This window comes from Megalobrama amblycephala, linkage group LG7 (assembly GCF_018812025.1).
Source record: "Megalobrama amblycephala isolate DHTTF-2021 linkage group LG7, ASM1881202v1, whole genome shotgun sequence".
Classification (NCBI taxonomy): Eukaryota; Metazoa; Chordata; class Actinopteri; order Cypriniformes; family Xenocyprididae; genus Megalobrama; species Megalobrama amblycephala.
The window spans coordinates 10,273,787-10,287,781 of NC_063050.1; the positions used below are offsets into that span (position 1 = coordinate 10,273,787).

The 13,995-nt window shown below is 35.5% G+C and overlaps 2 protein-coding genes across 5 annotated transcripts in view; one reads left to right on the forward strand and one right to left on the reverse strand.

Moving 5' to 3' along the window:
- LOC125271244 (polymeric immunoglobulin receptor-like) overlaps positions 1 to 13,995 on the forward strand; it is a 477,349-nt gene that overhangs the window by 441,050 nt on the left and 22,304 nt on the right. The window lies entirely within an intron of this gene.
- Positions 3,190 to 13,995, reverse strand: part of metrnlb (meteorin like, glial cell differentiation regulator b) — an 11,462-nt gene continuing 656 nt past the window's right edge. Inside the window, exons 2-5 of one of the 2 annotated variants that reach the window (XR_007185544.1) lie at positions 10,920 to 11,305; positions 5,984 to 6,043; positions 4,139 to 4,527; positions 3,190 to 3,638 (exon numbers count right to left, since the gene is read on the reverse strand). Coding sequence is in view for 1 of the 2 variants with exons in the window: in XM_048195350.1 (XP_048051307.1) it covers positions 4,199 to 4,527; positions 5,984 to 6,043; positions 10,920 to 11,305 (775 nt within the window). In the remaining variant the exon portion in view is untranslated. Of the gene's footprint in view, positions 4,528 to 5,983; positions 6,044 to 10,919; positions 11,306 to 13,995 lie in introns of both variants that reach the window. The other variant, XM_048195350.1, reaches the window with a different exon arrangement.

Consider the following 13,995-nt stretch of genomic DNA (forward strand, 5'->3'; position numbering starts at 1 on the left):
CAGACAGAGAGTTTTCGGAACTCTGAACAATGCTGCTATGACATCACGAGCACCCGTGTCCATGGCGACACAGTTAACTGTTGTCATGGTTCTGGTGTAATGAGCGCGCAGTGGCATTCCAGTGTGAGATGCTGGAGGAGTAGAGGATCAAACACTGCACAGCATTTACTGTCTCTCTAATTGGACTGAAAACATAACGCAGATTTTCACAGAACTTTGGTGGAAAACACTTATCCAGATATTGCTAATCACTAGGGGCAGTAGAAATTCACCAACCCACCAATGGCAAATCTGACAAACTGTATGTGCACAGATAGACCTCAAGTGGTGCTTAGTAGGAGGCGCTAGAGTTCCCTTCAAATGAGTCATTAAACCAGCTGTATATCTTGAGATCAACATGTTTAACCTGCTTTAATAGTAGGGTTAAATAGATAAATGATTAATCTACTGACAGCAGTTGATCTTAAAGTGAAAACAGGTTGTGGTAAAAGACAGTTTACTAGAAATCCTGCTATTATGACGCCAAAGTCTCTTTCAAGGAAAGTCTGTTCACTCGGCAGCTATATTTGCAATGCCTCCAGGCAGCTATTTTGGGTATCCAAGACTAAATCCTATCTGAATGGGGGAATCCTGAAATCTCAAACTGAATTTGAATTAAATAACATATTTAAAGCATGAACTGTCCCATAAATGTTGTTTCTCTCATGCTCAAATAGGGGTTATTTTCTGAGTGGACTCATCAATGCGCATGTAGCGCCCGTCTCACATCCAGAGTTGCCAGGTCTCAGAACCAAGGTGGCGGAGCTTGGTCGCTTAAACCCGTGGACTACAAAAACAACCTGGGAAAATATAGCAACAGGAGCTTCAGATGGCAGCTGCAGGGACGTGATGACTATCAATCAACGATTGGCTTTTTTATTTATAAGGAGGGACTTACTACGTGTCACACTTTCTCCCATTCATAAGTATGGAAGCTTGTTTCCACCACTTAATAAAAAATTAAATAAAAAAAAGTAATTGTGACCTTTTTCTCAGAAATGCATGATATAAAGTTGCCATTGCGAGATAAAAAGTCACAATTGCGAGTTATAAAGTCAGAATTGCTAGATATAAAGTCAGAATTGCTAGATATAAAGTCAGAATTGTGAGATATAAATTCAGAATTGATTGATATAAAGTCAGAATTGATTGATATAAAGTCAGAATTATGAGATATAGTCAGAATAACGAGTTATAGTCAGAATTTCTAGTTATAAAGTTAAAATTACGTGTTATAAAGTCAGGATTATGAGATATAGTCAGAATAACGAGTTATAGTCAGAATTGCTAGTTATAAAGTCAGAATTACGAGTTATAAAGTCAGAATTCTGAGTTATAGTCAGAATTTCTAGTTATAAAGTTAAAATTACGAGATATAAAGTCAGAATTGCGAGTTATAGTCAGAATTCTAGTTATAAAGTCAACATTACGTGTTGTAAAGTCAGAATTGCAAGTTTTAGTCAGAATTGCATGATATAAAGTCAGAATTGATTGATAAAAAGTCACAATTACGAGATATAAAGTCAGAATTGATTGATAAAAAGTCACAATTACGAGATATAAAGTCAGAATTGTGAGTTATAAAGTCAGAATTACGAGTTATAAAGTCAGAATTGCGAGTTTCATAAAGTCAGAATTACGAGATATAAAGTCAGAATTGTGAGTTATAAAGTCAGAATTACGAGTTACAAAGTCAGAATTACGAGATATAAAGTCATAATTGCGAGTTTCATAAAGTCAGAATTACGAGATATAAAGTCAGAATTGTGAGTTATAAAGTCATAATTACGAGTTACAAAGTCAGAATTACGAGATATAAAGTCATAATTGCGAGTTTCATAAAGTCAGAATTACGAGATATAAAGTCAGAATTGTGAGATATAAAGTCAGAATTACGAGTTATAAAGTCAGAATTGCGAGTTTCATAAAGTCAGAATTACGAGATATAAAGTCAGAATTACGAGATATAAAGTCAGAATTGCGAGTTATAAAGTCAGAATTAGGAGTTATAAAGTCAGAATTAGGAGTTATAAAGTCAGAATTGCGAGTTATAAAGTCAGAATTAGGAGTTATAAAGTCAGAATTGAGTTATAAAGTCAGAATTGCGAGATATAAAGTCAGAATTACGAGATATAAAGTCAGAATTGCGAGTTATAAAGTCAGAATTGCGAGATATAAAGTCAGAATTGCAAGTTATAAAGTCAGAATTAGGAGTTATAAAGTCAGAATTGCGAGTTATAAAGTCAGAATTACGAGATATAAAGTCAGAATTACGAGATATAAAGTCAGAATTGCGAGTTATAAAGTCAGAATTGCGAGATATAAAGTCAGAATTACGAGATATAAAGTCAGAATTGCGAGTTATAAAGTCAGAATTGCGAGATATAAAGTCAGAATTGCGAGTTATAAAGTCAGAATTACGAGATATAAAGTCAGAATTAGGAGTTATAAAGTCAGAATTACGAGATATAAAGTCAGAATTACGAGTTATAAAGTCAGAATTACGAGTTACAAAGTCAGAATTACGAGATATAAAGTCAGAATTGCGAGTTACAAAGTCAGAATTGCGAGATATAAAGTCAGAATTACGAGATATAAAGTCAGAATTAGGAGTTATAAAGTCAGAATTACGAGATATAAAGTCAGAATTGCGAGTTATAAAGTCAGAATTACGAGATATAAAGTCAGAATTAGGAGTTATAAAGTCAGAATTACGAGATATAAAGTCAGAATTACGAGTTATAAAGTCAGAATTACGAGTTACAAAGTCAGAATTACGAGATATAAAGTCAGAATTGCGAGTTTCATAAAGTCAGAATTACGAGATATAAAGTCAAAATTACGAGATATAAAGTCAGAATTACGAGACATAAACTGTCAATTTTGAGGGAAAAAAGTCAGAATTGTGAGATAAAAAGTTTATCTTTTAAGTGTTTTTATTCTGTGGAAGTAATATGAGTGCTTGTCTTTTTATAAAGTCTTTGAACGGTGCTCAAGTAACATTCGTATGCTGCACTACGACTTGTGTAGCTGGAAGAACTCACGTTCACACGATAATTTGAACATTTTGCAATTTTCCCCACAGTTGGGCAGATTGTACAGAAAACACCCAGCAGCACACACACAAAATGACACCCACATAAACCATGATTTGTCCATTAAGAGTGTTTTATTCCAGACTCAAAAGGCAACTCAGCAAACACACACACAGCATAAACACACACAAACTCACATGGGAACACACTCCAGTCAGAAGAATCGACTGCTCTATAACTATAAACAAAGCTTTTAAGAAAAGCACCGCCATCCTCTCGCAGCAGGCAAGAGCTGATACACACACTCACACACACTTGGATCCAAGTGTTACGACACAATTTCTCTGCATCGGTTTCAGATGTATGAAATCAGGCAACAAGAACAGACAGAAACAAACAAATAAAACTTCTGTCTGTAACCAAGAACAGCAACTTTAGGGAGGATTCCTGACTGTGATCCGTCCATCTGGAACCACTGTGTATCCCATCTCCGAAACCTGCCAAGAGCACGTCCAGGCCTCGTTTCGCCCCAAAATCAACACAAATAAAATAAGAAATGATATTCTGCATAAAAAAAAAAAAAAAATACAAAATGAAATTGTGAAAATGATTGTCTCATGACAATTAAGAAAAACGCCCCCAATTTTTATTACAAAAATATGAAAACATATTAATATTATTAGTTAAATTTAGACTGCAAATATGTATGAATATTTCACGTTTTAATTACTGTGTTAATATTTTAATATTATTATTGTTATAACAATAATTGTAAAAATAATATTTAATAAAAATAACAATTATAATGATAACAGTAATAATAAAACCATGAAAAATGTTTTTAAAAAAGTGAAATATTTATACATAATTGCAGTACAGAAAATAATAAATTACAAATTAAAATACAAAAAATAATCAAAAAAGTAAAGCAAATGGATGCAATGCAATAATGATACTTTTGGTAGGAAATGTGTTTGTTATAAAAAATGATCTGTTCTAAAATGAAGTCTAAATTTAATTTCTCATTTATTTATTTTGATTTTGGAATGAAATGTGACCCAGACCTCGACATGAATGAACAACTGGACACTTGAACTCCAGCAGAGGTTTGTTGTGTGCGTCTCTCAGTCTGTGTCTATGTGGCAGGGGTTCGTCCCGGCAGCCTGAGCCGAGCGGTACAGTCTGATGAAGTCTTTATAAAGTGGAGCACATCCCAGCCAGGCCTCTCCGAAGCGCACGGCTCCCGTGAAGAGGAACTCGCCCTGTCCCGCCCGCGGGCCGCAGCGCAGCAGCATCTTCACGCGACCCGTCCACCGGCCGCGCCCGCGCCCCCCGCCGCCAGACACGAACACGCGGCTCTTCTGACGGTACACGTGACTCAACGACACCACCACGGAGGCCTGACCTTCATCCTCCTCCTCCTCCTCCACGTGATGAATACTGCCGCGCACCGCTGAGAGACAGAGATAAAGCATTCACAGTATTTTCCAGAATATAAAAGTCACATGTTTTAAATGTGCTGCCACTTATATTCCAAAGTGGCTTATATAACGCATTTAATGTCAAAACATTTTATTCATGCCGAATACATGAGCCCAAGTTTATCTGTGTTAGGCTTTTTCCAGACTCTGGTAGTAAAAAATAAAAAAATTAGTTTAGTCTAAATGAATGCCACTATAATTTATGTTTGCTTTATAGCAGTTTTCAGTCCTGTTCTGAATGCTGTTAAATTCAAAAGATTTGTTGTGAAGTGAGATTAACTAAAGACATGTTTATAGTGTTTCTAAAAACATTCATTTTATTTACAGGTATTTTACATTATTTCTGAATGCAAGATAATTTGTGACTCATACAGTCTTGGGGAAAGTTACTTTTAAAAGTAATGCATTACAATATTGCGTTACTCCCTAAAACAAGGAACTAATTTCATTACTTATGCGTTATTGTGTTTTTATATAAAGTAATGTGTTACATTATTTTGAGTCACTTTTCCTCACCTGGGCTGGGCTTGCTTGTTAGTTTTTGAAAACAACAAAAAAAGTTCTATTTTTGATGAAAGTTAAGGCCCTTTCACACCAAAAGTGAAATGAATACGCCTCAGGCTGAAGGAAATGCATATTCACACCTGTGCAGTAGAGGGCACTGCTCAAACAAACCTTTCAGTTAAATTAGATCATTGAAGTTTAGCAGCAAAGACATAATATAAAGTGAGATTAAATACATAAAGTATATTTGTGTACTTTAATATAGTTAATTATTACAGGTTTGTGTAAAATTCTGAGATTGCATTTCACTGTTTTTATTCATTTTAAATTAATGTGAAAAAGCAATACGTTACTTTACTAGTTACTTGAAAAAGTAATCGGATTACATAACTCAAGTACCGCCAACACTGGACTGATATATCAATGTGACATACATTTCTCACAACAATGAAATTTTGACCAGGTGTGACTCCCCAGCTAACAAAAAACGTAATTAAAACTTTATTTCTGAATGTTCTCTAAATGTTCAAAACATGCATTTTTTAAAAATATTCTTAAATCATTTTTTCTTGGTTATTTGAATTTGAACATTCCATTTTATCATTCTACAAAGATTGTGGGAACGTTACTTTTGAATGTTCTCTGAACATTCCGAAGCAAGGAGTAACATTTAAAATAATGTTAGACAAATGTCCAACTATAGCTTTTCAAAACAAAAATTGCTCCAGGAATGATGAACAAATAATGTTTTTGTGCTAACATGATTAAAGACCAGATAACTTTGAACAAACATTGTGTTAACGTTACTGCAGGAACGTTAGTCAAAGTTCTGAGAATGTTCCTTTTTGCTGTATTATAGTCAGGGGCAACTTATTTTCAGGAAAGCGCAGTACATTATGACTTCTGAGGAGTATAGTTTCTTACCAAAGTCACTGGTGCAGAGCGCCATGAGCAGCTCGTTGTCAGCACAGGGTCTGCAGGGAGCTGAAACACACACACACACACACTACATTAGTGTGAGACACACACGAGCACAAGGAAATCCAGACGTGTTTCCTCCTCAGACACGTCAGGACTGCTCTGCGTCACACCCGTCACACTCCAGCTGTGCCTGAGCTCCTGTGATCTCTGACCTTTGCCCTCTGACCCCGTTTGATAGCGTTATCATCATTATCTGCCTCCCCCACGACAAACCAACTGTCTCGACTCAGTTTAAACCACATTAAAGCTTGTTGAACATACAGGGCTGTAAAATAAACAGATGTGCGTTTAAAAAAGGCTTTTGAGCTTAAATTGTAAATACAAATTTAAAAAAATATTTAAACTAATACAATAATCATAAAAAAATAAAACAAAATTATTTGTCCTACACAATTTGTGCTACTAATTCTTCAAAACAAATGGTTATTTTTAGGTTTTATATTTACATCTATTAAAAAAAAAAAAAATTAAAGAACTTTTTTATGTTTTATGTTCTGGGAACCTGTAATATTTCAAGCAAGAGAATCAGATGTTCTGATGAATCACATCTTATGATTCAAACAAATCAAGAGTGCTTTTGCATGTTTTTGCAAAGAGAATATGATAGGAAGTACATTTAGCATATTTATCATCTTTTTCTTATCACATGAAGACTCACAAACTGAGTATCATGTAAATGTAAAGCATTTTCTTCAGATTCGCATTTGAGACAAAAGCATTTGCAAATCGATTCAATGTAAATGTGATTCCTCACCTGATTTAACATTAAAGTAAAATGTCTCTTTAACGACTTTCAACACCTTCCACCCCCTGCCGCTAACGGCTCATTACCGGGTGGAGGGGACGCCTCTCACTGATCACAGCTGAAGCCTCGAAACTAACGCTCAGACCTCAGATCAGCTGTTTGGAGACGCTCGTGAAGATAAACACAGAACGTTCAGTGAAGCCAGACCATCATTACAGCGCTTTAAGAGCTGAGCTATAACATTACATAACAATTACCATTCTTTACCCGGCAAACACACAACGTTCCCCTAACGTTAGTGTTTCATTCCCATTTGGTTAGTTTTCTGGAAAACATATAATAATGTTCTTCAAAGTTTTATTTTTAGAATTGTAAGATAAATCTGTTTTTTATTTACCAGTAATAATTAATAAAACGTTACTTGTACATTGGTGCGACTTATCTTAAGGAGTGATTTTCAAGCTAACAAGAATATGTTCTTAGAATGTTTTGCTAAAGTTATGAAAACGTTATTTCTGAATATTCTCTGAACATTCCGCATGTCCAGTTATGTAGATGTTTTAAAAATGTTTAAGGGAACGTTAAGGAAACATTCCATTTTGCAAACATTATGGGAACGATACTTTCGAATACTATCCCTACAGAACGTTCTCCTAATGTTAGCATTTGGTTCCCATTTGGAACCACATAATAATGTTCTTCGAAGGTTTTATTTTTACACTATAAAAAACAATTCCTTAAAAAAAATGGATAATGTACTGGCAGAAAATGACCAGGACGTTTTCCAGTAATTTTACGGACATTTCTGTTAACCCTAGAACACAACGCAATGAAGTTCAAAATTCAAAATACAGGTAAAACACCTGTAAAAATAAATAAATAAATATGGAAAATTCCTTCAAATGAGTACAGTGCACACTATTTTTATGGATTTTATAGAGTGATTATAAAAAAGTGAAGTTTTTTTCTGACAACTTGCACAAAATAACTTCCACAGAACATTCCCAAATGGTTATTTTTAGGTTTTATACTTACATCTATGAAGTAACCTTTACTGAGTGTTCTATGTTTTTTTTTATTTTTATTTTTTTTACATTTTATATTTACAGTTATGAAATAACTTTTAAAGAACGTTATTTAATGATTATTTTTAGGTTTTAATTATAAACCTTATTTTTATATATACAATGTAAAATATGTTAATATAAATACTAAAAATGCATGTTCTGGGAACCCAAATCTAACATTCTCAGAACATTCAGGGAACCAGAAACAACAACAGCAGTCTTAAGAGTGCTGCAACTACAAAGGCTTAGAATAAACAAACAAAAATAAATAAATACAAAAATCTCAGTTGATAGCCAGACTTTGTTCACTGCAAATCTGACAACACATACTGACCACTTTATGGCAGTTTTTTTGCCCTTTTTGAAGTTGAGCTTGTATAAATCAGGGTCAATTTCACTGCTTTAAGAGAACAGCTCGGATATTCCTAAACAAACTCTTTTCACTAACACTTACACACATGTTTTCTTCCTGTAGACCAATCAGAAGGCCCACCCAAGCTCGAGTGTGAGTGAGACCAACAGGTGAGGAGCTCAGGACACCTCAAGACTTAAATGTTTATAAAGACAAACCCTCTGGGAATGTTGAGCGGGAAAGAAAGGGAAAAGAGAGGGGGAAGGGAGAGACTTTCTGGAATACCTGGTAGCTTCCCAGTGAACAAAAATATGCTTTGCTAAGTTAAGATAACGTGGTTTATGAATGTTCCCTGAATGTTTTTTAAATGTTTCAAAAAAACGTTCTTCTTGGTTACACAAACGTTAAGGGAACATTCCATTTGCAAACATTATGAGAATGTTCTTTAACGAGTAGTAACAGTTTTACATTTTGAGAACATTATTAAAGACCAGAGAACTTTGAACGAACATTCTATTGTTCTAACGCTCAAATGTTACGGGAAGAACGTTTGTTAGGAACTTTGAGAGAACCTTTATCAGAACATTAACTAAAGTTCTGAGAACATTCTCTGTTAGCTGAGTATGTGGTAAAAAGAAGGACGAATAATTACGAAAATGGGATATTTCAGTATTTATACTGTGATTAGACAGCTGTGAACTGATTTGTATTATCACATATCCCTTTTGAAAGTGTTAAGCTGCTGTGCCAGAGCTCATCTCACCTGCACGACCACTACAACAGCGCCTTTCATGTGCGACTAGCCAATGAGAGTCGACCACGGCGACCATCGGACCAATGGCACGCAGCGGCCGCTTGATTGACAGCACTACAGGCCGCTTGACCCCGGCGAGACCTCTCGATTAGACTGTTTATTTTCTTATGTCAGGCTGAACATGGAGCGTCGGGGGGCTGATGGTTCTGTCTGGGCTTCAGGTTTTATGGGGTCAGTGCCAGCAGACATTTTACAACCTCTCTAAAGCACTCTTTCATGTGAATGACGGCCATTTGACAGTGTTGTTATTCCACCCCCAACACTCACTCTCTCTCTCTCTGTCACACAGATATTCCTGAATACACTAAGGCTGTGTGATACAGCAAATATTTACAATAAACTATATTTTTGATGATGTGAAATTCACAAACATTGTGAATATTACAATGAGGTTTCCCGTAAGATCACGTCAGTGTGCTAGTTTCTCTGTCGTGAATATTCGAGTACTACACAAACAAAATGCAAACAGTTATTTTCCTTTAATGAATTGGTACAAACTCTGATTCAACCATTCATTGTTTTATAAAGCACATTTCAAACTAAAGTTGCAACCACAAATTAAAAATATGTGCAAGATGCAATGTTGTTATTGTTAAACTAAAACTATTAAAAGTCAAATAAATAAAGCTGAAATTAAATAAAAATAAATATTAGATACAAACTTTAACTTAAAAAAAAATGTAATACTGCATAGCGACTAAATGAAATATTAAGTTGAAGCACTAAAATTACTGACACTGTAATAATAATAAAAAATATAAATAAATGTAAAAAAAATAAAAATAAAAATATACATGTAAGGAAATGACTAAAACTTAAATGAAAATTATATTAAAACTTTAAAAAAGCTAATTCAAAATAATAAACACTACAGTATATAAACAATACTAAAGTAACACTGCATTTTACGTTCTTTAACACTTTTATTTTGTAGAAAAAATAGTTAAATATTATTGTTTTTTACTACTTTAAACAATAATATTATTGTGCGTTGTTAAATTGGTGAAATAAAATAAAATAATAATTTTGGAAATAAAATGATACAATTTTTGGTTTCATTTAGTGAAAGCAAAATACGAAAAACATGTCTGATAATAATAATAATAATTATTATTGTTGTTGATGTTGTATTTTACTTGCATTAAACATTTTGAATCTATTTAACAATGACTGTCTAAGCTGTGTTTATGATTCTCTTGACTGGAAAAAAACTTTATTCTCTCCATCAACTTGTTTCAGAGTAACTGGTATCAGTTATAAACAAACACATTACTCAAATTAATATTAACACACATTAGCTAAATTCTGAAGATTAAATTAATATTTCTTAACGTTCTGAATGTTATTAATTCATATAATTACTATTAATATTGAACATTAAACTGGTTTCTTAGCATTTTCTTTACACAAAGCCCTGCACTCTTTTGATTAACAGGATATATCGGCCCTGACCATCGGCCGATACGATTATCGGTGCATCTCTATTTTAAACGCATTTCAGAGCAAATGCATAGGAAGATAAAGACTGAATATCATAAGACAAATCTGTAAAAATAGGGTCCAATATACTGTGCTGATTTTTCAGAGATATTTTTCATGTATTTTTACATGAATTACACATTGTGTTGCATTTTAGGATTAAAAGGAAATGTCTGTAAACTAGAGATGCACCGATATGAACATTTTGGCCGATACCGATAACCGATAATTCTGTATATTTGAAAGCCGATAACCGATATTGTTTGGTTATTGCAATCCATTATTTATTGGCTTTAATATATTGGCCACATTTTCTTATCGAGCCGATAACAATAACATTAAAAATGAACATATATCGGCCGATACCGATATTGTGGCCGATATACTTAACGGATAATGTCCCGTCAGAATTTTTTTCTTACCTGCAGGCGAGTAGGGCTCATCTCCCGGCGTCTGCGTGGAGATCAGCTGATACTGAAAGGCCGTGATCCTCCGGCTGATGTCCCGCCGCGCGGACGCCTCCACGAACAGCGCCCCCTCCTGCAGGCCGAAGCAGCGCACGAGTCCGGCCGCCTGCTCCTCCTCCGACAGCAGCAGCCGCAGCTCTCCGGCCCGCTCCACGTACAGCGCGGCTCCCCGTGAGTCCCTCCGAGGCTTGACGCAGGCGTGGAGGTGTGCGGAGGAGGGCAGGTTGGGCCTCAGGTTGACGATGACGGCTCCGGTGGGATAGAGCCACTCCAGAGAGCCTTCAGCACAGCGCAGGTACACCTGCTCCACGTCCCGCGCGTGAGACTCGTGCGTCAGCCCGCTGCAGACACACAACACAAGAGTTAACAGCTCGGAGCCAAAAGATTTGCGTTTCTCTACAGTTTTAGTTGTCTTGCGTCTCATTCAACTCGGAGATTCTCGTTTTTCAAACGACACATAAATCGGAGAGCTTGACAAATTGGGATGTCCACAGTTTTGATGCATCCCATGACCTTCTGGGTGAGGGTGACCTCCTCCTCATCTCCAAGAGCTTTCAGCAACATGAGGAGAGATCGGATGTCGAAAGTAAAGTCAACCTGAGGTCTTAAAAGCTTATGGTACGAGAAGAAGGGTTATGTGCACATGAAAGATTTCACACAAGCTGTCATCCAGATGTGACATTTTTATTTCCCCCGCTACAGCGCTTTCAAGTGGTTGTGGCTGGCATATTTAGGGATGATTACAGTGTTTGTGCCTGTTTCAGCTGGACTGGTGCCGACGGGTGTGCAGAGGCTGAGAGATTTACACTCTTCACCTGGTGAACAGCACTGAAACATTATGACCTCAAAAACATGTCCCATGCAATCCATTGAGTTTGTTGGACCACAAAAGTTTAAAAAAGGATTGACTGATTCTAAAATGCAGATTAATCATATTCCTGTATTTCCACCAAATCTAGAGGGTTTGGATGAACACGGGGGCGAGTAAATGATGGCAGAACTAAACTTCACAGCTACAGCTGGGGTTCATGACTTAGCATTATAATTAAACTGACGGGGTTTGGTTTCTACTGAAATCAGTGCCAAATGTCCTCCAGAGAAAAAGAACTGAATCCTGCCCACATGACCCCTAAATTCCCCCCATTTCACCCGGCTTGCTTTTAATTAATGTTATTAAATCATTTTCTGGAGTCCATTAAGCTGCGGAGCGCATAATAGAGGCCAGATTCAGCGCGGTCTGGTTCAAAGAGTTAAATGAAGGAGTTGAAAAGAAAAGTGCGAGTCAGCTACTAAACTGGAGTACTAGAGTCAAGGATGAAGAGAGGGATGGAGAGAGAAAGAGAGAAAACATACGGAGATTAACGTCACTGTGGGCGCAGAAAATACGAGCAAAAACAAATCGGTGTTTTATCTTTTTAGCGCTGACTAAATTCATTTTAGTGAATCGATTCTTTTGAACGGTTCTTTTTTTTTTTTTAGAATCCATGAAAACTTTCAAGGAGTTAAAGGATTAGTTCACTTTCAAATAAAAAGTTCCTGATAATTTACTCAGCCCCATGTCATCCAAGATGTTCATGTCTTTCTTTCTTCAGTTGAAAAGAAATTAAGGTTTTTGATGAAAACATTCCAGGATTATTCTCCTTATAATGGACTTCAATGGCCTCCAAACGGTTGAAGGCCAAAATTACAGTTTCAGTGCAGCTTCAAAGCGTTCTACACGATCCTAGACAAGGAATAAGGGTCTTATCTAGAGAAACCATCGCTCATTTTCTAAAAAAAATTTAAAATTATATACGTTTTAACCATAAACGCTCATCTTGAACTAGCTCTCTTCTTCTTCTCTATTTGAATTCCAGCAGTGTAGACACTGCTAAGTGTATTACTGCCCTCCACAGGTCAAAGTTTGAACTAAATGTTATATACTTGCAATAGCATATTATATATGGCAATTTAGTTCAAACCTTGACCATTTTTATTTATTTTTTTAGAAAATGAGCGATGGTTTCTCTAGATAAGACTCTTATTCCTCGTCTGGTATCGTTTAAAGCCCTTTGAAGCTGCACTGAAACTGTAATTTTGACCTTCACCGTTTGGGCTCCATTGAAGTCCACTATATGGAGAATAATCCTGGAATGTTTTCATCAAAACCTTCATTTCTTTTCTACTGAAGAAAGAAAGACATGAACATCTCAGATGACATGGGGGTGAGTGAATTATCAGGAAGTTTTAATCTGAAAGTGAACTAATCCTTTAAATACCTATGTTTAGATTATCTGGTAAGTACACTCTAAAAAAATGCTGGGTTAAAAACAACCCAAGTTGGGTTGAAAATGGACAAACCCAGCAATTGTGTTGTTTTAACCCAGTGGTTGGGTTAAATGTTTGCCCAATCTGCTGGGTAGATTTATTTAACTCAACTATTGTTTAAAAATTACTGTATTGCTTGCTTAAAATGAACCCAAAGTATGAACATTTATTTATAAGTGCAATGAATAATAATTAAACAAACAAACATTTATTAAATTGCTTATTAATAAATGTTTACCTTTTGATTATTATTGTTGCCTCTAGTAATTATGTGTCTGATGTTTAATTTCCAATCTATTTTGGGTTAATTTTAAGACATATAGACATTTTAATCAATAGTTGGGTTAAATAAAACTGCACAGCATGTTGGTCAATCATTTAACCCAACCGCTGGGTTTGTCCATTTTCAACCCAACTTGAGTTGTTTTTAACCCAGCATTTTAGATTGCTTCAGATGTTTGTGATATTTATGATTCATTAACCACTTCACGTTCATAAGTTTAGCCCAGGTCATTTTAAGCCAGACATAGTAATTTTTAATCAAGAGTTGGGTTAAATAAAATCTATCCAGCAGGTTGGTCTAACATTTAACCACCGCTGGTCCAAAAAACAACCCGTTCATTGAGTTTGTCCATTTTAAACCCATCTTGGGTTGTTTTTAACCCAGCATTTTTAGAGTGTAGATTGTATCAGATATTAGTGCTTCATTAACCACTTCACATTC